The sequence below is a fragment of the Salmo salar genome, chromosome ssa20 (genome assembly GCF_905237065.1).
Source record: "Salmo salar chromosome ssa20, Ssal_v3.1, whole genome shotgun sequence".
NCBI classification, from domain to species: domain Eukaryota; kingdom Metazoa; phylum Chordata; class Actinopteri; order Salmoniformes; family Salmonidae; genus Salmo; species Salmo salar.
Window position 1 is genome coordinate 16,772,260 of NC_059461.1, and position 25,672 is coordinate 16,797,931.

The window sequence follows — 25,672 nt, forward strand, 5'->3', positions numbered from 1 at the left end:
GTCACCCTGCAAGTTTTTGTCATATTAACAATAACTGGATGTAGCAAAGCAATTTGGAAAATGAACTTTTTTTATGTCCAGAACTGTAGATATTAGACACCCTATGCAGGTTCAGATGGCTTTGTGTTTATTGATATCATACACTACACAGAACAATAACACTGATAAATACTGGAATGGAAGTGTCCACATGAGAACATAATCATAATTAGTTTTTGTTGTCTAAATTAATGTTCTTTACTTCAGGCATACTCTAATTGCAAATCAACTCTGAAGGGTGTTTGAGTGAGGGTGAGAGTGAGGGATTAGTCCTTAAAGTTAATGATACGTATGACCACTAGATCACCTTCCAATCAATCACGAGAGTGAAATAAATTGCACCCCACTCATTTAGTTGACGATGTATGTGTGTTCTCCTTTGACATTATTTAGAATGATTGTGCCAATCAAGACTTGTCAGCAGGATGTAATTGGGGAGTGGTTAGTTAGACACTGTGGGAGGGGCATGGTAGGATGTCATAACAGGATGTATCCAAAAAGCTGTTGAATGTCAGCGTATACTTTTATTACACAAACACTTGTTCCCTTTGGCCTCTATGGGGGTGAATTGTGTAATCTAGCTGTGAAAGCATTGTGTTCTAGAATGAGTCCAATGATAGGTGGGCAAAGTATGAATTCTATATCATCGCAGATTAGGGAAATATGTACGCATATCACCTTAGAACCCAAACAAATTCAAATGTGCAAGAATTATACATTCAAAAGTGATAAATCAATGAAGAATAGACAAATTAGCAGTGTGCAAGTAGTAAGACGCGGGAACAAACAGCCAATTCAGATAAATCTCCCAATCCATTTACAGTAGGTGCTCATCATGCAGTCATCCCTTTGCAATACATTCATCCCTAAAAACCAAAACCATAAATACCTCAAACCAATAAAAAATAATAAGAAAGAGGGCAAGAATGTAGACTGAATGAGTGTATTGACCAGGCCGGTGCTACACAACCCTGCTTTCAGTACCAAATTACAGATACCAGATATACATAACCAGATATGCATCTTCAAAAAACACCCCAGTCCGTACAATCATACAGATCCTTCAAATAAAAAGTCCATGACCAATAAAAGATACTGAATAAAACGCAATAAATATGACCTTGAAGTCAGGTAAGCAGAGCAGCTTTGATCAGCAGTAGTTACAATAATATGTCTTATTCTTAGGGACATGAAAATTATTTTGTAATCATTTTCACTTGTATAACACAATATTGGCCCGGAGGAGGCATCGGAGAGGCCTCAAACACAAACAGAAGTGCATGTCCTACCATAGGAGGAAGTAATCACTGTTAGTCGTATTTGAAAATGTTTGTGTATTTTTGTCTTAATTTTCCTCGTCTTAATTATTTGTTGTCATACAATTATCATGTTCTGTCAATGCTCTCTGTCGCTGCTCTAGTGACAGAGTGAACTCATGGCACATGTGTGAGCTACTGGATTTGACAGGCGGTGGAGGAAGTGGCTTGGCAGCACATGCAGGTGGGGTTGACAGATTTGGGCGGGATCAGATCCAGGTCCTCGTCATCAGGGATCTCGTCCAGCCGGTAACCATCCTTCAACAGCTGGATATTCAGGTCCTGGTTGATTTGCTGTGAGGGTGGAGATAATGGACATGTTACTAGGGGTGTAGGAGATTATCAGCCATGTTACTAGTGGTGTAGGGGATTGTCAGCCATGTTACTAGGGGCTGTAGGGGATGTTACTAGGGGTGTAGGGGATAGTCAGCCATGTTACTAGGGGTGTAGGGGATTGTCAGCCATGTTACTAGGGGCTGTAGGGGATGTTACTAGGGGTGTAGGGGATAGTCAGCCATGTTACTAGGGGTGTAGGGGATTGTCAGCCATGTTACTAGGGGCTGTAGGGGATGTTACTAGGGGTGTAGGGGATAGTCAGCCATGTTACTAGGGTTGTAGGGGATTGTCAGCCATGTTACTAGGGGCTGTAGGGGATGGTCAGTCATGTTACTAGGGGATGGTCAGTCATCTTACTTACTTTTTTCATGAAAGTAACACAAAATAATATAGCTAGTAATATAACACTTTACTTTCCACACTAAGTAATATTGTAAAGTAACAAGTAATATGTAAAGTATTACTTTTACATGCAAATAATCCCAACCCTGCTAAGGGGTGTAGGGGATTGTCAGTCACGTTACTAGGGGGTGTAGGGGATGGTCAGGCATGCTACTAGGGGGTGTATTGGATGGTCAGTCACATTACTAGGGGGTGTAGGGGTCTGTCAATAATATTACTGCGTCTGAAGAAATGTTACCATAAACTTTAAAAGGCTGATTAGTAGAGTCTTCAAGGAGTACCCATCATGTGACTAAGGCTAGTCATATTGTTACACAGGGAAATCAATGAACACTATGACTTATCACAGATTCCAAAAAGTTACTGGAGTCTACTTACTTCAGTGATCATATCAGGAAACCAGGAAATAGTCTTCGTACAATCGCTAAATGGCTTTATGATAAAGATATTAGGCTAAAATAATGAATGTAAGTGGCTTGGAGAATGAGTCTGTTGTGGTGTTGGTTTGATATTTGGGAAATGATTATAGGTAGCCTGAATTTTTATCCAACAGTAATCCGCATTTACTGTAATTAGGTTTGTGAAGGGAGAGAACCTTGAGATTGTGAGTGTGGTGGGGAGTGATTGGCAAAGGCTTGGCATGACTGTAAAGCCTATTACAGATACAAATGCCGAGATGAGACAAGATGGTTTTATTCAGTTTTAGAACAAAGTTTGCTTGATCTAAACAGTCTAGTTTCAGAACGTCTCATGTCGGCTAAAGATTTGAAAAGAGACGGGTCCGTTTAGAAAATCAGAGAACAGTACGCAGAAGTTCTGTGTTTAGTCCAGCAGTTAGCTAGCTAGGCAAGCAGACAGCTACCTAGCTACAGTCAGATCCATAATTATTGGCAGCCTTGGTAAAGATTAGCAAAGATTGCATAAATTAAATAATACAAATTCTGAGCTATATTGTATGCTATAATCTTTGAAAATTATATTATTTCATACTAATATACTAACAATTGCTCAGAGAAAGACATTTTGTTTAATACATCTCAAAAAGACAGTAGTTAAAATGATTGGCACCCCTGTTTTTAATACTCCAGCACCCAGTCCTTTATTTTTTCTAAAATGTTTTATTACCATTCGTCCATACAGAATCTTTCAAGATCCTTGATATCCTTCGTCTGTGTATATGGACTGCCATTTCATTGGGGTTCATCTCCGGAGACTGAGATGGCCATTGCAAAATGTAGATTTTTTGGTCAATTAACCATTTCTTTGTTGATTTCGATGTGTGCTTGGGGTTATTGTCTTGCTGGAAAATCCACTTTTTTATTTTATTTATTTCACCTTTATTTAACCAGGTAGGCTAGTTGAGAACAAGTTCTCATTTGCAACTGCGACCTGGCCAAGACAAAGCATAGTAATTCGACACATACAACAACACAGAGTTACACATGGAATAAACAAAACATACAGTCAATAATACAGTAGAACAAAAGAAAACAAAAAGTCTATATACAGTGACTGCAAATGAGGTAAGTTAAGGCAATAAATAGGCCATGGTGACGAAGTAATTACAATATAGCAATTAAACACTGGAATGGTAGATGTGCAGAAGATGAACTTGCAAGTAGAGATACTGGGGTGCAAATGAGCAAGATAAATAAATAAATACAGTATGGGGATGAGGTAGGTAGATAGATGGGCTGTTTACAGATAGGCTATGTACAGATGCAGTGATCTGTTGTGGCCGAGTTTCAGCCTCCTGGCAGAGGAAACCAGGTTTTTGGCTAAAATGTCCAGATACTTGGTAAAGTTCATGATGGCGTTGATCTTAACACAGGCCCCAGGACCAGTGGAAGCAAAATAGCCCCATAACATCAAAGATCTCCACCATATTTTACAGTCGGTATGAGGTTATTTTCTGCATATGCATCTGTTTTTTGACGCCAAACCCATGGCCAGAGAACTCTATTTTCATGTCATCTGACCATAGCACTGGTTCCAATTCAAGTGCCGATGCCATTTAGCAAACTCAAGGCGGTGCTATGGTCAGATGACTTGAAAATAAAGCTATTTGGAAAGACTGATAACCCTAAACACACATCAAAATCCACAAAGAAATTGTTAATTCATCACAAAATCAATTAATGGCAATGGCCATCTCAGTCTCCGGACTTGAACCCCATTGAAAACCTGTGGTTTAATTTAAGAGGGTAGTCCATAAGTGCAGACGAAGGATATCAAGGATCTGGAAAGAGTCTGTATGGACGAATAGTTTAACCTCTCTAGGCTAGGGGGCGGTATTTTCACGTCCGGATGAAAAGCATGCCCAAAGTAAACTGCCTGCTACTCAGGCCCAGAAGCTAGGATATGCATATCATTAGTAGACTTGGATAGAGATCACTCTGAAGTTTCTAAAACAGTTTGAATGATGTCTGTGAGTATAACAGAACTTATTTGGCAGATGAAAACCCGAGGACAAACCATCCAGGAATTCTTTTTTTTAGGTCACTCTTTTTTCAATTCGTTTTCTATGGGGATCTAGATTTCTAAGTCACTTGCTTGCAGTTCCTATCGCTTCCACTGGATGTCAACAGTCTTTAGAAATTGGTTGATGTTTTTCCTTTGAGAAATGAAGAAGTAGGGCAGTTCAGAACGAGGGTCAAGTGAAGTGTACTGTTTGTTAGAAGTGCGCGACCTGAAAGCTCGCTCCACTTTGTTTTTATCCTGTATTGAACACAGTTTATCCCGTCTTAAATTTATCGATTATTTACGTAAAAAAATACCTAAAGTTGTATTACGAAAGTTGTTTGAAATGTTTGGAGAAAGATTCAGGTAACTTATTAGATATTTTGTAGTCATGTTGTGCGAGTTGGAACCGGTGTTTTTCTGGATCAAACGCGCCAAATAAAGGGACATTTTGGATATATAATGACGGAATTAATCGAACAAAAGGACGATTTGTGATGTTTATGGGACATATTGGAGTGCCAACAGAAGAAGCTCGTCAAAGGTAAGGCATGAATTATATCGTTATTTCTGAGTTTTGTGTCGTGCCTGGCAGGATGAAATATGATTGTCTGTGTTTGTTTGAGGGGTGCTGTCCTCAGATAATAGCATGGTTTGCTTTCGCCGTAAAGCCTTTTTGAAATCTGACACGGTGGCTGGATTAACAAGAAGTAAAGCTTTAATTTGGTGTATTGCACTTGTGATTGTATGAAAGTTAAATATTTCTAATAATTTAATTTGAATTTGGCGCTCTGCCATTTCACAGGATGTTGTCAAATCGATCCCGTTAACGGGATTTGATCCATAAGAAGTTTTAAGATCCCTCCCGAAGTGTTCTCAAATATCATATAACATTTTAGAAAAAGGCTCAGTACCAAGGGTGCTAGATTATTGAAAACAGGGGTGTTTTATTACTTGTTAAACAAAATATCTTTCTCTGAGCAATTGTATTAGTATAAATGAATACAATTGTACTATTTGCATGCAATATTGCTTAGTATTTGTGTATTTTTTTGCTCATCTTTATCAAGGGTTCCAATAATATTGGATCTCCACCCTCTCCGAGTTGGGTATCTCCGGCGCAGCTCACTCTTGGATTGCGTCCTACCTGACAGGTCGCTCCTACCAGGTGGCGTGGCGAGAATCCATCTCCGCACCACGTGCTCTCACCACTGGTGTCCCCCAGGGCTCAGCTCTAGGCCCTCTCCTATTCTCGCTATACACCAAGTCACTTGGCTCTGTCATATCCTCACATGGTCTCTCCTATCATTGCTACGCAGACGACACACAATTAATCTTCTCCTTTCCCCCTTCTGATAACCAGGTGGCGAATCGCATCTCTGCATGTCTGGCAGACATATCAGTGTGGATGACGGATCACCACCTCAAGCTGAACCTCGGCAAGACGGAGCTGCTCTTCCTCCCGGGGAAGGACTGCCCTTTCCATGATCTCGCCATCACGGTGGACAACTCCATTGTGTCCTCCTCCCAGAGTGCTAAGAGCCTCGGCGTGACCCTGGACAACACCCTGTCGTGCTCCGCTAACATCAAGGCGGTGACCCGATCCTGTAGGTTCATGCTATACAACATTCGCAGAGTACGACCCTGCATCATACAGGAAGCGGCGCAGGTCCTAATCCAGGCACTTGTCATCTCCCGTCTGGATTACTGCAACTCCCTGTTGGCGGGGCTCCCTGCCTGTGCCATTAAACCCCTACAACTCATCCAGAACGCCGCAGCCCGTCTGGTGTTCAACCTTCCCAAGTTCTCTCACGTCACCCCGCTCCTCCGCACACTCCACTGGCTTCCAGTTGAAGCTCGCATCTGCTACAAGACCATGGTGCTTGCCTACGGAGCTGTGAGGGGAACGGCACCTCCGTACCTTCAGGCTCTGATCAGGCCCTACACCCAAACAAGGGCACTGCGTTCATCCACCTCTGGCCTGCTGGCCCCCCTACCTCTGTGGAAGCACAGTTCCCGCTCAGCCCAGTCAAAACTGTTCGCTGCTCTGGCACCCCAATGGTGGAACAAGCTCCCTCACGACGCCAGGACAGCGGAGTCAATCACCACCTTCCGTAGACACCTGAAACCCCACCTCTTTAAGGAATACCTGGGATAGGATAAAGTAATCCTTCTAACTCCCCCCCCCCAAAAAAAAGATACAGATGTACTACTGTAAAGTGGTTGTTCCACTGGATATCATAAGGTGAATGCACCAATTTGTAAGTCGCTCTGGATAAGAGCGTCTGCTAAATGACGTAAATGTAAATGTAAAAATGGATCTGACTGTATTTAGCTAGCTAGCCTAGCTAATCTGACTGCAGTTAGCTAGCTAGCCTAGCAGAATGTGTGCCCTATTTCTGGTGCATGTATTTCATGATGCTCGTTTGCTACAACACCTTGCTACAAACAGTGGCAACTTTGTTTCAAAGTTGTATTGTCATTGTAGAGGTACCATCACCATGGAAACGGTCTCAACGGCACGTCTCGAAATGTTTTATTTGAATGCAGCTGTCTTTAGTCAGCTGTTCAACACAAAATTCTAAAACTGGTTAGTTTTGTCTTGCCTAGTCTATCCTTATGACGGCTGTTGTATCTTTACCGGGCTTAAGTAGTGTTACCCAGAGTGCATAGGTACCTGGGCCCTCACACATCTCACCTCGGCTGAGGAGTATCCCGATGAGGAGTATCTGGACATGTCGAAGTCATCGTCACTGCAACATAAATGGAAGTGTATGGTCACTTGCATAGATTCATGTCATCACTGTTGATCTTATATTTATGTTCACCTCACACACTGCCCATAACCTACATTCTGTATCTACAGTATGTTGGCAGATCTGAGACTAAAGGGTGATGGTGGACATTTCTGTGTATGACCGTCATTGACGTTGTCACATACCTGTCTGTATCTATGGCAACCAGGGGCTTCTCATCAGGGCTCTGGTCTAAGGAGGAGTAGCCCTTATTGGGCACCACCAGCCTGTGGAGAGGGAGAGAGTGAAAGAGAGAGGGAAGAGTTATAGCTGGGCAGGAGAGTGAGTACACAAGGAAGAAGAGGTAGAACAGACCAGGATGAAAAAAAAGAGAGTGAGTGAGTGAAAGAAACAGGAGAGGTTGAAGATACCAGTGAAGAGGGAGATAGGGAGAAATAAAACAAAAAATAATGTAGGGCCAAAATCAAGAAGGCCCAAATCAGGACCAAAGTCAGCTCTCACCGTGTTCTGGCCATCACATTGTTTTTCTTCGGCTGCTGGTTCACTGGACTACCTACATTGCCATTCTTCAGTGATCCCTTCCTGGCCAGCTCGCGCTGTTTCTCTGCACATCACAGAATGTGATATTAGAGTATGAACAAAAAAAACACAGAGTTTACAAAACATTTCCTAATATTGAATATCGCGCTAAGAACAGGCTCAGTTTGTTGGGGCATGACTCTACAAGGAGTCGAAAGCATTCCACAGGGATTCTGGCCCATGTTGACTCCATTGCTTCCCAAAGTTGTGTCAAGTTGGCTGGACCATTTTTGATACACACGGGGAACTGTTGAGCGTGAAAAACCAAGCAGCGTTGCAGTTCTTGACACACTCAAACTTGTGCGCCTGGCACCTACTACCATACCCCGTTCAAAGGCACTTAAATATTTTGTACTTGCCCATTCAGCCTCTGAATGTCACACATACACAATCCTTAAAAATCCTTCTTTAACCTGTCTCCTCTCATTCATCTAAACTGATTGAAGTGGATTTAACAAGTGAGATCAATAAGGGATCATAGCTTTCACCTGCATTCACCTGGTCAGTCTATGTCATGTTTTGTACACTCGGTGTATACAGTACGGTCACAGACAAAATCCTGCCATGGCTGCTCTCAGCTGACCAGTTTCCTGACATCATTAAACTGGTCATCTGGTTTTGAGTCAGTACTGTGCCAAATATGCCAGGGCAGGGCCATCTTAACCTTATAGCTAAAGGACAGAAAAAATAAGATGCTCTACAGGAATAACAGCGTCCATCCGAATCATCTTGGCTCCTGGACCCTGTCCACGCATTTCAAGGCTGCATTAAGACAATGACTTATCAGTGACCCAAGCCCAACCATTGTGTCGCTGAGTTGTCATAGTGATGCTGCAAATGTACATTGTCCCGGGGGCATTGGCAGTCATAATGTGAATAACCTAATTTATGTCCCTCTAACCCCCCTGGATGCCTCTGTTAATCCTACAGCTATTGTATGCTGTAATCATGTGCCCATGAACCTGAGTTATACTGTTAGCACTGAGGCGGTTTGCCCTAGTAGGAAGCCCACTGTGTGCAGCTCACCGTGCACTATCAACTCAAACATAAATATCACTGTCATGTCCATCTATGCTAAGCCTCCCAGGAAAGCAATAAAAACGATCAATAATCCCAGAAAAGTGCTAAAAATAGCCCACTACATGTCCAAATGTATGTGGACACCTGCTCGTTGAACATCTCATTCCGAAATCATGTGCATTAATTTGGAGCTGGTCCCCCCTTTGCTGCTATAACAGCCCCCACTCTTCTGGGAAGGCTTTCCACTAGATGTTAGAACATTGCTGCGGGGACTTGCTTCCATTCAGCCACAAGAGCATTAGTGAGGTCGGGCACTGATGTTGAGCGATTAGTCCTGGCTTGCAGTCGGCGTTCCAATTCCTCCCAAAGGTGTTCGATGGGGTTGAGGTCAGGCATCTGTGACGGCTAGTCAAGTTCTTCCATACCGATCTCAACAAACTATTTCTGTATTGACCTCACTTTGTGCACAGGGGCATTGTCATGCTGAAACAGGAAAGGGGCTTCCCCAAACTGTTGCCACAAAGTTGGAAGCACAGAATCATCTATAATGTCATTGTATGCTGTAGTGTTAAGACTTCTCTTCACTGGAACTAAGGGGCCTAGTCCAAACCATGAAAAATAGCCCCAGACCAATATTCCTCCTCCACCAAACTGTACAGCTGGCAATATGCATTGGGGCAGGTAGCGTTTTCCTGGCATCCACCAAACCCAGATTCGTACTTCAGACTTCCAGATGGTGAAGCGTGATTCTTTACTTCAGAGAACGTGTTTCCATTGCTCCAGAGTCCAATGGCGGCAAGCTCTACACCACTCTAGCCGACACTTGGTATTGCACACAGTGAGCTTAGGCTTGTGTGCGGCTGCTCGGCCATGGAAACCCACCTCATGAAGCTTCCGACGAACATTTCTTGTGCTGACGTTGCTTCCAGAGGCAGTTTGGAACTCGGTATTGAGTGTTGCAACCAAGGACAGACATTTTTTTTACGAGCTACGCGCTTCAGCACTCTGCGGTTCTGTTCTCTGAGCTTGTGTGGCCTACCACTTTGCGCCGAAGCCGTTGTTGCTCCTAGACATTACCACTTCACAATAACAGCACTTACAGTTGACGGGTAGCTCTAGCAGGGCAGATATTTGACAAACTGACTCGTTGGTAAGGTGGAATCCTATGACGGTGCCAAGTTGTATGTCACTGAGCTCTTTAGTAAGGCAATTCTACTGTCAATGTTTGTCTATGGAGATTGCATGGCTGTGTGCTCGATTTTATACACCTGTCAGCAATGGGGTGTGGCTGAAATAGCCGAATCCACTAATTTGAAGGTGTTTCCACATACTTTTGGTCATGTAGTGTCTATCAGGAGGTGTGAAAGGAAGGCCCAAAAAATGTTGATGTCTCCAGCCACCCAAGCTATAGACTGTTTTCTCTGCTTACGCATGGCAAGCAGTACCGGAGCAACAAGTCTGACACCAACAGCCCCCTGAACATCTTCTATCCCCAAGCCATAATACTGATACATAGCTACAAAAATGGCTACATGGACTATCTGCATTGTTCTATATGTTGCAATGACTGTATACACACTCACAGGACCCTACACACTCACTCACACACACTCACACTCCAACACACACACTCACACTTAATTTGCTCACACACAAATAAAACAAATTCATACTGACTCAACACACACACACACACACACTCATACAATCATCATATACACTGCTGCTACTCTGTTTATCATATATCCTGATGCCTAGTCACCTTACCCCTATACATATCTACCCTTACCCCTCCAGTATCCCTGCCCATTGTAAATATGGTATTGGCACTGACCCTTGAACTGACCCTGTATCAGTGGTGTAAAGTACTTAAGCAAAAATACTTTAAAGTACTACTTAATTTGTTTTTTGGGGGTGTCTGTACTTTACTTTACTAATTATATTTTTGACAACTTTACTTTTACTTCACTACATTCCTAAAGAAAATAATGTACTTTTTACTTCATACATTTTCTCTGACACCCAAAAGTACTCGTTACATTTTGAATGCTTAGCAGCACAGGAAAATGGTCCAATTCAAGAGAACATCCCTAGTCATCCATCTGCCTCTGATCTGGCAGACTCACTAAACACATGCTTTGTTTGTAAATTATGTCTGAATGTTGTGTGCTCCTGGCTATCCATACATTTTAAAAACACAAAAATTATGTTGTCTGGTTTGCTTAATATAAGGAATTTGAAATTATTTATACTTTTGATACTTACAGTAAGTATATTTTAGCAATAACGTTTACTTTGATAAATACTTTTAGACTCTTACTCAAGTAGTATTTTACTGGGTGACTTTCACTTTTACTTGAGTCATTTTCTATTAAGGTATCTTTACTTTTACTCAAGTATGACAATTGGGTACTTTTCCCACCATTGCCCTGTATATAGCTTATTACTTTCTCGTGTTCTTCTTATTTATATTTCTTGTGGGTTTTTGGTCTACTTAACTTTTTTTTATAGTACTACTGATATTGATTACTGAATTGTTGGGAAAGAGCTCACAAGAAAGGCATTTCACTGCACTTGTGCACATGACAATACAAACATGAAACGTGAGACGGGCTAGAAATATTTTTTTTTAAATTCAAATTTTTTGTGATGCTTGCATTCAATTGTCACTCCCTGTTGCACACAACAAGCTTCCATTCCCCCCCCTATCACAAGGGAATTCATGGCTGATTTAAGATTAAATGTTCAACCGTGGTATGGTCAACCCTGTTACTTTGGCACAACCCTGTTACTTTGGTTAATAGACACTTACTATAGTCATTTTTTTAATTTAAACTCTTGAGAGTTACACTTCTAAAAATGCACTGAATTGGTGGAACGACCCAGTATCCAAATCTGTGGGTGATGTGTTCCACCTGTGGGGAAAACTTTTACTCAAATAAATGTTTTACAATCTTAATGTGGCATCACGCACAGACGAGGAGGACAACAGTGTACAGATGTCAGGCTAATGGCTGCAGTGGGCTAGCTTGAGGTTTTGATATATCAGACCTTTTGGGGCTTGGGGCGGAAATCTGTGGGACCAGGGCTTTCCAAAAAATAGGAGTCCCTCCCTCTTCGCATGTGTTATGGGAACATATTTGTTAAAAGGATATTATGAGGAGGGATTGGTCATCAAAGACATGTCTTATTACAAAATTGCTAAACTTGCTACGTAAAATGCTCCTTTCTACTCTCGAGTCATTCAATGATTTTACAGACTGGACATCATAATGAGATGTATCAATGTGTTTATATTTATGCCTTTCATTTTGGTAATATGGTTTTGGGGAATGGTTGAGCCTTGACTCCGGTACACCTAGCCTTTGTATTGCTCCCTTATACCTTGTATTCCTCCCCACATCTTTGTATTGCTCTCCAGTCATGTGACCCCTGTCCAAGGTGCTGAAATAAACAGAAACAGGCAGCAGGTTCTGCTGAGCCTTCTTACACTCACCTATCTTCATCTGCAGAGGAGAAGGCTTGTAGTTAATAGTGACTGGCTCCTCCTCCCTCGTGTCTGAGTCTGCTTCGGAAGAAGCTGTGGATGATGCAGGGTCCTAGAGAGAGAGAGAGGGAGAGAGAGAGAGAGAGGACTCCCATACATATAATCTGGGATGTTTATGATATTGTTTAGGCTAGTAAATACAAGCCTAATACAATTCTGTCTCTCATTCACACACCCATATCAAAGGTTGTCAGGCAGTCACATCTTCATTGCACACAGTCCATTCATCGACTCCCATGATGCACATTTCACTCATAGCTCCCAACAGCTACGCCACCGAGGATAGAAAGGCCCTTCAGTTGAATCTCGGTATTCTATTCCAGATAGGTTCAACTGTACCCCAGGGCCCTGAGAAACGAACTCTGTACAGCAAACAAAGCTGGCCTACTGACGAGACACATCACTATATGTCTAATAACATCTGATGCGAACCAGTGGGTTTAATTCAGAGTTAAACACCACATATGATGTCGTGGAGGATACTGCTCCACGCAGTCTCTGCATGATGAAGAAATCGAACATCAGCTAGGCCTCAGTTGCTCTGATAGGCTACCCGATTGCTTTGTAATGTTCAGTAAGAGCCTACAATTCAATAATAACATCATCTGTCACATCCAATGAACTACTTAGGATTTTTGCAGTGACAGTGTTAAAGCTGGCCTTTGCCTCATAGGCCTATGCTTGTCCCCAGAGCGGATGTGCTTCTGCGAACGTGTAGGGATGTTTTTTTCGCCAGGCATCGCGGATGACACTACACAGCTCGCCATCTCAATCTCTTAAAAAACGGATAGTCTGTTGATTGAGATCTTCTCTAAATTCGCTTCTCATCGCAATAAAGACAGGCATAATATTTTATTGACCTTATGGTTGCCTACCAAGAATAACGCTACATGTGTTACCTTTATCAGAGATAAAAAATAAATGCTACAAAATATCACCAGGCCAATATCTAAATTCAACAATCCATTATAGCCGGCATGTATGTTGTAAAACACCTAGTAGGCTAGCTTAGTCGCATAATATAGGAACAGAATATATTAGCCTATGCATTAATTTATCATCACAATGAAAAAACACATTCCACTTACAAGTGGCTGCATCTCTCCCTGGACAGCGCTCGGAACCTGAAATCGATCTACTGGTATCTCTTCCATCATTTTGGCGACGTGTTCTACCTTTTATTTCTCGGTAATTATACGGCAGAGCCGTGTATTGGGCCAAACGTGTGATTAGTTGTGCCTCAGATTTTCGGTTTCTCAGATTTCTTGCAATCTCTGCGATTCTCCGGTTCTCTGCCACATCCCAGCAGGCAGTATCTATGCAGTGGTAACCAGTCAGTAACTCAACCACCCACTTCCGGGTACGGATCCGTTAATCGGTCTCGCCCATAACGCTGCCCGAGAATGAACGTAAAACCGTTTCACCATTGCCTGACAATGTGGACCCGTGATTTTTTTTACGGCATAACTCCAATACAATCCACATTTGTAGCCAAGGCTATATACATCGATAAGTGCACTTGTCAATATATATATATTAAGTGCACTTGTCAATATATATATATTACCAGTCAAAGGTTTGGACGCATTTACTCATTCCAGGGTTTTTCTTTATTTTTATATAGTGAAGACATCAACATGATGAAATAACACCTATGGAATCATGTAGTAACCAAAAAAGTGTTAAACAAATAAAAAAAGGCATTTTATATTTGAGATTCTTCAAGTAGCCACAGTTTGCCTTGATGACAGCTTTGCACACTCTTGGCACTCTTGGAACCACGCTCAGAGGGGTGGCAAGGCCTCTTCTGGCATATGACATAGCGGATAGTTTAAATAAAGTTTTTTTTGAAATATATTGCATTTTTTTTTGTCGGAGAACATCTATTCCAAACTGCCTTGTGACTTCCCCTCCATTACATTTCGAATGGCTGGCAATTAAAACATGTCCATTATCATTCCAGCAAAGAGCAGCAATATCATGTACTAACGGCACACTAATCAATAACAAAGCCTAGGCTAGTATATTTAGACATTATTATTTGAAAGGACAGTTATCTTAGCCAGTATGAACCAGCAGATGGTGCTCCAAACATAGGCTATGTGATGAATGGAAGGTTGGCGAGACATTGTAATTCCACCCCTACAAATTGCATGAGACCAAGGTAAGGCCCCAGAGGCCATGTGGTAGGCTTATGGTCCTTCATCTTGACACAGAGCTTATTGTGTGTGTGTGTGTGTGTGTGTGTGTGTGTGTGTGTGTGTTTGTGAGTATGTATGTGCGTATGTGTGTGCGTGCTTGCGTGTGTGGGCATGCATATCTGGCGTGTGTTTACAATTCAACATTCTTGGAGAAAGGGGAAATGGAACCGTAGCATGAGGGAACATCATGGCAGTCACTACAGGTGCGGTTTTGTCCACTAGCCAGTGGTGCTGAAATCGCGGCTAGACGCTTCTGTATTTTTATCGCCATGACTTGCGGTAACTGTCCATGGTACTGAATTGATAGTTACGCGTGCGCGGTACACAGGCCAACATTACATTACGTCTTCCTGGGACTTCTCCAATATGTAGGCCTATGTTAAAACCGTTGCACATTTGCTCCTGAATCGCCTGTTTGAGCTACATGCTTGAGACGTCTATATGTTCTGGATCCCGACCCATAGCAGCCACTCATCTCTGTAGTAGACGGCAGCTGCGCTAGAGCGGGGTGTAAGACAACATCCCAAAAACGGTTCATCTAAAGTCCGAACAGTTTGAACTACAGACTATTATGACTCCATCATAGTGAGTTTAGATTACTTTCACGAACACAGGACTCGTTAGAATGTAATAGTTGTTTGATATACAAGCTCATAAAGAAGTAGTGCATTGTGATCATTCCTGAGGTTTCTTGAGCTTTTTTATAGCTAGCTGTCAGACAGACTTCAAACACGAACAGACAGACCACAGGCATGGGTATAAGACAATGGTGATGTTTTGTGTATAAGACAATGGTGATGTTTTGTGGATATAACAGTCCATTTGATCAAGTTCCACCCAGGGAATAGTGTCTAATACTTTGTTAGAATCATTTTGTTGCTGTCACTAACTTCAAATTGAATACAGTTGTCACAAACTAGTTTCACACTGAGTCAACATTTCCTGTACTTACATTATTCTTAGAAATGCTTTTCTATCAGGTTTTTGTTTGGCGGAACTCATTTTTGGAGTGACATTAGTGAATAAAACTCATTAACTTCATTCTACTTATAGCCCTGGTTTTACAGAAAAGAAAAGAGCAAATCACATGAAGGTGAGGCTAAATATGAGGGAATACAAGAAGATACATGACATTAGTGACAAAACAGAACTCATAGGCTGATTTGTTGAATCATAGTGATTTACATTTGGGAATCGGCTTGATAAACCCGATTTCAGAATGTTTATTTTGGGGTGGGAATCCCAATGCCACCCATTATACAGATGTGATGTGATCAGATGTGATGCTGACTGGAGACTCATTCATTATTCACTTCCACTACTGTGTGTCCTATGCCCCATTATCTTTCAATAGGACACACACACACACACACACACACACACACACACACACACACACACACACACACACACACACACACACACACACACACACACACACACACACACACACACACACACAGATCTGTATCCTCAGTGACTGACTTCATCCCAGCCTTTCTCCCTGGTTGTAGGTTATGGAAACCCTGAAGCGCTGCAGATGGAGAGGCAGATTATTGCGCTGTCTTCTGTTTATTAGTAATTTGCGTTTGCAAATATTTTCTCGTTGCGTTATGTAATGCCATGCTGAGTCCAGCTCTTAAATCTCAACCAGGTTAGGTCAATTGGAAGACTGAATGATGAGCAAGCACTACCAATGCTTCTGGCTAATGCAGTCCTTTCATTATAGGAGGGATCCCATGGATCTAAGCTTACCATGTTGATAAGAGTGAGTGGCGGAGGATTGGCAGTTCCTCCTAACCCCATCAGAGAAGGTCTCTCAGCCCTTCAGGGGTCAATCTCTGAATCATGGAAGTTCAACATAGTCATTCATAGTCAGTATTGCATTAAAATAAGTCAGAACTTGTCATTTGAAATTAGTGACAGTCAAGTGAACTGTCCTCCACAATACCTTAGTGTTTCTTTGCGAGAGGGAAATGTCACCTTTGTTAAAACATGGTGGGACATATCACATTAAGTGTGAAGAGTCGCCATTTTGATGGAAGAAGCTTAATGGACTTTATTTTACATTTCCTCCCTTAGACTAAACAACAAATATGTCCTTCATACCTTTACAGACACAACGGGTGAGGTTACCTGAAATTGTTCGACAGAGAGAGACAGAAAGAGAGAGAGGCAGGCAGGCAGCTAAAGAGCAGGCTGTAGCAGAGCTGGTGGAGGGGGCAGCAATAGAGGGACTCCTCTCTGATGAACATACTGATTTAGTAAAACCCTGCTAGGTAGAAGCACAACAAGCCACCAAAGAGAAGACAGTTGTGTAGAGAGATAGAGGACAGCGATGGAACCGAGGCACTGGATGAGACCCTGTGGCTTATGGTCCTTCATGTTGACACAGAGCTTATTGTGGGTGTGTGTGTGTGTGTGTGTGTGTGTGTGTGTGTGTGTGTGTGTGTGTGTGTGTGTGTGTGTGTGTGTGTGTGTGTGTGTGTGTGTGTGTGTGTGTGTGTGTATGTGTGTGTGTGTGAGGCTTATTAGCTAATTGCTATGGCCTGACTGTGTATCCTCCAGTAACAGTGCCTAATTTGTAAATCAGGAAGTGCTGGAGCACATGTGAACGCGAGACACTGAATGACCTGTGGAGCTCAGAGATCCTGTATTATAAGCCTACAAATATGCAATGAATGTGTATTACAACGCATCATAGACTAGCATACGTAAATTATTTCTGAGCAGATCGGAGATATACATTACTGTAGTTATTCCAGGTCTGTGTGACAATGACCATAGCAGTTGTCAAAACAGATCTGGAAGGCTTATGACGCAACTTACAGCAGCTACAGGAGTGACCCACACTAATGACATTGTGGTTAAATCAACACCATGGAAAACGTGATTCAAGACCTGCTAGCCCCAGCCTTTACTACAGTGCATTAGTTGCATTTTGCTCCCCATATTTCGATGGATAATCATGCACTGTGAGGACAATGCTGTGGTTGTTATTTTGTGCTGGTTGTAGTGACATGATTTATGAAAGTCAGTAATATACATCCCCAAAAGTTACACAAAGTAAAACATTTATTGTGTTAATAAAATATTAAATCCAACATTATGTTCACGATTCATAGAACAACATCACCATCATAATTACACATGTGGAATGCTTTTCGCATAGTACAGTACATGGTAGATCCTTCCGTTTCAAGTAGGGAGTCTTTCTAAAAATTCTCATTATACTGTATTTTTGGGTGTCACTCCTTTAGAAGGTTATGAACCCAGTAAGTGGCAGATGGACACATTTAAGTGTTACAGCACAGCTTTTAGTTGAAATGTTGAGTTAATTTCCCTTAGTTTAAGAAAAATAACAAAAACAATTGAGATCCTTGAACGTTCTCTTAGTAAACAACACGTCAAAACATCCCTTTCTTTCTCTCTCGTCCATCATCACGGCCGTCCTTTGTTTTCGCATCTATCTCTCTATCTATCTCTCTTGTGGTCCATTTCACTATACTTGGCATCCTTATTTCTCCAGTTAGTAAACATCAATCTGTTGCTGATGAGAGGAGAGCTGTTCGCTTTCCCTCTGTCCCTCCATCTCTCTTCTCATTCGCTTTTTCATTTATCCTTTCCCTCAATCACCAGACTGGTTCAGTGGAGATGAGCAGGGTAAGGCCAGACTGCTGAGTTTAAACAAACTGACAGATGGACTGTCCCAGAGCAGAGCCAAGGAGATAAGAGGATTTATGTGTTTTTTTACGTAATGCGTAACACTTGTCATGTTCTTTTGCTCCGAGATCAACTGAGTGTCAGGGAGAGGCAAAGAGAGAGAGAAATGGACTCAAATACAGACAGAGAGAGAGAGAGAGAGGTGTGTGTGTGCATGTGCATGTGTGTGTGCAGTCTGTTTGGCAAGATAGTTTTTTTCCTCTTTACGTTCATCATCAGGCTACAGTGAGTAAGTATTTCTGCTCGCCCTTCTGCTGCTCCTGGACTACTGTCAGCACTGGCGCCCTCTCTTGGCAGGAAGGCACCTTGCAGGCCTTGTAGAGGATGACAAAGAGGATGAGGGTGAGGACGCCCACTACAGAGTTACACACTATGGCCATTATGGCCCATGCAGAGAGACCTGTTCTCAGCTCTGTCTCCATGTTCAACTTCCTGGTTCACCCTAAAATCCAACTTCTGTGGATAAAAATCCTCAAAGTTCCACTCAAGCCCAAATCAGTGGTTTACTGGCACATCCTAGTCAATGGTCTGCTGTGGGCTTCATGGCTTTGGCTGACTGATGCTGTGCTGTCCCTTGTGTTAGCCCCAACAAGTGGCCCCTGAGCAAAGAGGGAAATGGGAGATATAATACATTGACATGTACACGCACCCATTAAACACTGATATCTTACACAAACTAATATGCACACACATACACACTGAGATAATGGGCAGTCTTTTCCAGGGGTCAGGACCTCCCTGTGCAGGGACAATGTACCCGAGGTGAACATGTTCTTTCCTGAGGGGACCTGCTCTTCAGTCCAGACTAGCACGCTAGAGGGGTTAACTGGGGATGGATTACCATATCACTAACAGGTGATTCACCACATACAGATGAAAGATCGTAATCTGAGCCAGTTTTCTACAGCAGGAAAATAACCCTACAGCAACAGGAAATGTTGGATTATAACTAATGGACATTTTTGTGGGAGTTGATATTTTTTTCGTAAGGGACTTCAGAAGCCTTTTAAAACCGCAAATACACTACATTGTAGGAAAGTTCTCCTACAACAGGGTAATCAAATTAAGATCCTACATCTGTAAGGTGTCTTAAAGGCCCAGTGCAGTCAAACATTTGATTTCCCTGTGTTTTATATATACTGCTCAAAAAAATGAAGGGAACACTTAAACAACACATCCTAGATCTGAATGAAAGAAATAATCTTATGAAATATTTTTTTCTTTACATAGTTGAATGTGCTGACAACAAAATCGCACAAAAATAATCAATGGAAATCCAATTTATCAACCCATGGAGGTCTGGATTTGGAGTCACACTCAAAATTAAAGTGAAAAACCACACTACAGGCTGATCCAACTTTGATGTAATGTCCTTAAAACAAGTCAAAATGAGGCTCAGTAGTGTGTGTGGCCTCCACGTGCCTGTATGACCTCCCTACAACGCCTGGGCATGCTCCTGATGAGGTGCCAGACCTGGACTAAAGCATCCGCCAACTCCTGGACAGTCTGTGGTGCAACGTGGCGTTGGTGGATGGAGCGAGACATGATGTCCCAGATGTGCTCAATTGGATTCAGGTCTGGGGAACGGCGGGCCAGTCATAGCATCAATGCCTTCCTCTTGCAGGAACTGGTGACACACTCCAGCCACATGAGGTCTAGCAATGTCTTGCATTAGGAGGAACCCAGGGCCAACCGCACCAGCATATGGTCTCAGAAGGGGTCTGAGGATCTCATCTCGGTACCTAATGGCAGTCAGGCTACCTCTGGCGAGCACATGGAGGGCTGTGCGGCCCCCCAAAGAAATGCCACCCCACACCATGACTGACCCACCGCCAAACCGGTCATGCTGGAGGATGTTGCAGGCAGCAGAACGTTCTCCACGGCGTCTCCAGACTCTGTCACGTGCTCAGTGTGAACCTGCTTCATCTGTGAAGAGCACAGGGCACCAGTGGCGAATTTGCCAATCTTGGTGTTCTCTGGCAAATGCCAAACATCCTGCACGGTGTTGGGCTGTATGCACAACCCCCACCTGTGGACGTCGGGCCCTCATACCACCCTCATGGAGTCTGTTTCTGACCGTTTGAGCAGACACATGCACATTTGTGGCCTGATGGAGGTCATTTTGCAGGGCTCTGGCAGTGCTTCTCCTGCTCCTCCTTGCACAAAGGCGGAGGTAGCGGTCCTGCTGCTGGGTTGTTGCCCTCCTACGGCCTCCTCCACGTCTCCTGATGTACTGGCCTGTCTCCTGGTAGCACCTCCATGCTCTGGACACTACGCTGACAGACACAGCAAACCTTCTTGCCACAGCTCGCATTGATGTGCCATCCTGGATGAGCTGCACTACCTGAGCCACTTGTGTGGGTTGTAGACACCGTCTCATGCTACCACTAGAGTGAAAGCACCGCCTGCATTCAAAAGTGACCAAAACATCAGCCAGGAAGCATAGGAACTGAGAAGTGGTCTGTGGTCCCCACCTGCAGAACCACTCCTTTATTGGGGGTGTCTTGCTAATTGCCTATAATTTCCACCTGTTGTCTATTCCATTTGCACAACAGCATGTGAAATTTATTGTCAATCAGTGTTGCTTCCTAAGTGGACAGTTTGATTTCACAGAAGTGTGATTGACTTGGAGTTACATTGTGTTGTTTAAGTGTTCCCTTTATTTTTTTGAGCAGTGTATATTTCCACACTATGAGGTTGGAATAGTACTGTGAAATTGTGAAAATTAGGATAATGGTGATTACTGAGGAAAAATGTACTTACTACGAATGTGATATGTGGTTGTCTCACCTAGCTACGGTATCTTAATAAAATGAATGTAGTAAATCGCTCTGGATTACAGCGTCTGCTAAATGACTAAAATGTCAATTTAAATAATGCCCTTTTAATGTAAGAGCTGTTTGAAAAAAGACTGCCTGAAATTTCAGCCTGTTTTGGTGGGATGGAGTTTTGGCCTGCCTAGTGACATTACAGTAAAGACGTTAACAGACCAATAAAAAAGAGAGTTCCAAACCTCTCTGCCAATAACAGATAGTTTTCAGTTTTTCCCCTCCCTACTCAGACCTCTCCTAAACAGTCCTCGAAAAATTCTTGCTTGAGAAATTGCTTTTTGCTAAGAAGATGTTTTTGATCATGTTAATTGAAAACAATCACAGTAACATCATTGTTACTCAGAGATTATTTAACATTGAGATAAAAACAGCTGCACTGGACCTTTAAAACTGGAACGCTTAATTGGTGGAACTGCCACTTCCGTTTGGGATATTACAACAATAAAGTTAACGCAAACAACAAACACTTTTTCCCCCTCTGACATCATTAGACGTGCAATAGAACAGCAGAATATGTACCGCAATTTCTTCTACCACGCTGTCGGAACCTCCTCTCCTCCGTTTCCCCTCTGTTACATCAACACAACAAAAACAATAACAAAGGTGGTGCGGTGAACAGTGGCGCTGTTTCCACTGACAAACCACTGAGCTGGCCTCATACATTGAAACACTGTTCTTAGGAGTGTTCTATACTTAAAATATTTCCAAATATTACCAACATATATTCTAGATGTAATCTAATTGCAAATTCAAATTTGTTTTTGAAGTAGACCCTATGATTGTGTGTTTAGTTGCAGGTTTGTGGATGCGTTGATATCAACCTGGGCCTGTACATGTGTGACTGAGTGAGTTTGATCGGGTCTGTTTCAGTGAATATAATTCCAATTACACTTCAATATAGAGAACACCCTCACACATTTCCCCATGCACATTCCCCATGATTGAGGTGAATTTAGAGACACGCTGCAGTTGAAAACTAATTTCAAACTTCTCTCCACTCTCCCTGCCGCTTAGTTTAGTTCCTATTAAGGGTTATGGCAATGATGCACTTGATTGACTTTGAGTAATAGAGTTAATATTATAACAACGGAATGGGTGGGATTTCTCGGCTCTGTCATCAGGCCACGTGAGATCCAGGCTCTCTGCCAGCTCTAGAATGTTCTGTAGAACTCTATTACTGATGAGAGGGTAAATGAGACCACAGGGTATCAAAAACAGGAGAGGAGATAGATTAGCTACACATCTGACTGGAGAGAAGAAGAGACCATCAAGTTGAAATGGCCATTTACATTGACATTGGAGATCATCATTTAAAGTAATTTCATGAGGCACCACTTGCCAGATCACTGGTCATTCTAAAGCATGCCTCTCTTCCTTATGGTCTTGCGAGCAGGGAAACTCCCAAAGCCAGGGTAGTCCCAACAGCATCACCACTCAGTGACCCCAACACTGAGGACAGTATGTGCCAATGAAGGTACAGTGACATCCAGTCGGCAAAACCTCATAAATGTATGATGGGTGGCACAACATGCCACCTCGCAAATCTTTTGTAAAGAGATGCATTTGAACAGTGCCCAAGAATGAGCCCCCGGGTCCTCAGCGGGCTTTTGTAAGCCAATATAATACCTTCAAATATCCAATGGAATAGCCGTTGCAGGGGGACCCCAAGACATTAAGAGTTGGGCACTCTTACGCCATGCTCCCGTTCTTTCCAAGTAAATTTGCAAAGCGAGTACTGCACATAAACAGTGAAGACGCTCTTCTTCCGTGGAAGTGAAGGGCGGCGGAAGCCATAAGCTCTAAGGCGAGACAATTGCAATTGGGAATCAGGTGGGTAGGACCCCGCTTTGGTAGCAGCGAAGGTCCGCTTCCCCCACTGTCAGCCTCTGTTAGGAGAGCCGAACTGTGGGTTTCTAGTCTGCTGCATCGCTGGGGGAATTGCTTTATAGAAAACCCTGGTGCCAGCGAGTTGCCCTCTACCTGCCACGATCCTTGGCTCGTAGAGGCAAAGACCGGTTTGCCACGGTACCCAAGTTTGCGTTCAAGCAGTAGTTAAAGGCTTCGCCTTCCTTCTTGCGAAGTTTGCACTTCTGCCGGCTACAGAAGGCCCAAACGGTTCCTTCGGCATGATAGTACCGTCAAGGAAAGCTGCCTTTTCTTTGTCCGAGACGCTGGACAAGTTGAGCCACAGGGCTCTCTCCCCATCACCAGAAGACTAATGGCACGCCCACAGCCTTGGATGGCACCTCTGAAGGCCTGGAGTTTGAAATCTGCACTGACACAGATCTCGTCCCATCGGTTCTGGGTGGCTGAGCCTTTGATGGAAGGTCCAATACAGACATTTTTATCTCAATATCAATAAAGTTCTGGGTAACAATTAAGTACCTTAATGTGATTATTTTCAATTAAAATGGTAAAAAATAAACAAAAATATCTTCTTAGCTAAGATCAATTTCTCAAGCAAGAATTTTGCTTGGACTGTCTGGGAGTGGTCTGAGTGGGGAGGGGAAAACTGAAAACAATCTATTATTGGCAGACAGGTTTGGAACTCTCTTTCTTATCGGTCTATTAACTAATTTACCATCTGGTGGGTCAAAACTCCATCCCACCGAAACAGGCTGAAATTTCAGGGGGTCTTTTCAAAAAGCTCTTACCCTAAAAGGGTAATATCATAATTTTCACAATTTCAACCTCATAGTGTGAAAATATGTACATAAAACACAGGGAAATCTGTTTTGTACTGCACTGGGCGTTAAGAGATTGCCCATCTCTTGTAACAAATTGGCCCGGTAAGCCAACAGTAGCAACTTTAGCTTCAATGCCTGCACTGAACATGTCGCAAACACGTAGACCTTTGAGAATATGGAAACGGTGAAATGCTCCGTCTTACCAGGCAGAGTAGTGCTGGTTATAGATGAGGCAGTGGGGTAGAGGTGGCCAGTCAATGTCGGCTTGACCACCAGCGGCTTGTCAAGGCCTATCTCCTCCATACCCTAAATGTCCATGCCAACAAAGTGCCTGGTTTGGATCTTGCTGGACAAGGGCTTTCCCCAGTTGCCTTTGACTAACGCCACGCTAGCTCGGACCACTGAGAGGAGTGCTTCCCCAGGGGTGTGCGAGAGGGGAGTCTCCTCCCGTAGAACCAGTCCCACGGGTGCAGGCCAGTCGATAGGGTTGAGCTAAACGCAAGAGTTGACCTAGCAATTCTACCCTTCCAGGTAAGAAAAGCTAGTTTGGTATAGCTAGCCTGGTGGTGAGTTACCCGGGTTAGCTAAGCCTTACGGTGAGAGCTAGCCCTTTGTACTGTGGTTAGCTATCCTTCCAGCTAGCTAGCCAAGTTTGCTAAAGCCTTGCGGCGTGGGATAACCAAGTCTCAATAGCTAGACACTAGCTACCAAGAGAGACTGAGGAGTAGAAAATAAATTCTACTCGAAGCAAAACTTTCCTCATATCTGTTCTAAAAAAAGCATTTATATCTATTTTTTTACCTCCCCTGAACAGGCCCCAGAAGTAACTTGGGACAGACTGACTGAGAGAATGTCAGTTGGATTTCAGTGACGAGTGAGTCCAAAGTGTACGATACAGGCCGGTGCCCTCTCCACCAGACATGGTCAATACAATGAAACCCACTGCCAACTGTTATGCAATGGCTATGTGGATAACAATAGTTTGTTTGAATGGGGTAGACGTGGATGAGCAGCTTGGATTCTGTTCTCTGGAGAAACAAAAAGAGTCTGTCTGTGTGTGTGTGTGTGTGTGTGTGTGTGTGTGTGTGTGTGTGTGTGTGTGTGTGTGTGTGTGTGTGTGTGTGTGTGTGTGTGTGTGTGTGTGTGTGTGTTACACATAGGCCTACTGTTCCAAATAGCAGATTTCAACTGCACATGCAATAGTTGGTTGGGAAATGGCTATTTGGACAACAAAAGGGTTTTGTGCAACTGTTGTTCAACTTGTTGTCTTCTAATGATAGCTATTCTAGTCATCATCAATAAGTTAGACCAATAGGCACTAAAACAATGCCCTTCACAAATTCAATCACACTCACTCACTCGTAGCTGCTTCATTTAGCAGATCGCACCGTCCGGAATTACCATATTCATAGATCCTCTCCAAACATCTCCATAAGTCGACCAGACTCTACAACGGATTCCGTTGCCTCCTCAGGAATAAAGTTAAGCCAAAAAAGCATACTATTATCGTTTTACAAGGCAGTTGCCGCCAAGTTCCAGGCAAATCTTCCCAACAGTTCTTAGTGGTTCAATATCCACTGTGCACTGCTTGAATGAGAGAGAGCCTGCGAGGTCCAACCAGTTAGCAGACGGGTGATTCGAGCGAGGCGACAGAGTAGTGACGCCACTGTCAATGTGGATCACTGTGATGTCGCACGCACACTCCCTCTCTCTCCCTCCCTCCCCTCCCACTCCCTGCTCAGGCATGGAGGAGTCACAGTTAAACTGAGCTATTT

General features: G+C 43.1%; 1 protein-coding gene and 1 long non-coding RNA gene across 5 annotated transcripts; both read right to left on the bottom strand.

The window, feature by feature from the left end:
* Nucleotides 1-110: 110 nt before the first annotated feature.
* On the bottom strand, nt 111-25,588 carry fam219ab (family with sequence similarity 219 member Ab). 4 transcript variants are annotated; one of them, XM_014160081.2, is made up of 6 exons: nt 25,257-25,588; nt 12,405-12,507; nt 7,811-7,913; nt 7,495-7,575; nt 7,231-7,306; nt 111-1,649 (listed from the first exon to the last, which is right to left on the bottom strand). In XM_014160081.2, exons 1-6 carry the CDS (start codon nt 25,269-25,271, stop codon nt 1,491-1,493), a joined length of 537 nt encoding a protein of 178 aa, XP_014015556.1. In that variant the 5' UTR covers nt 25,272-25,588; the 3' UTR covers nt 111-1,490.
* On the bottom strand, nt 17,714-25,246 carry LOC106580055 (uncharacterized). Its single transcript, XR_001322792.2, has 2 exons — nt 24,101-25,246; nt 17,714-18,978 (listed from the first exon to the last, which is right to left on the bottom strand). It is a non-coding gene; the product is annotated as an uncharacterized lncRNA (long non-coding RNA).
* Nucleotides 25,589-25,672: the final 84 nt, after the last annotated feature.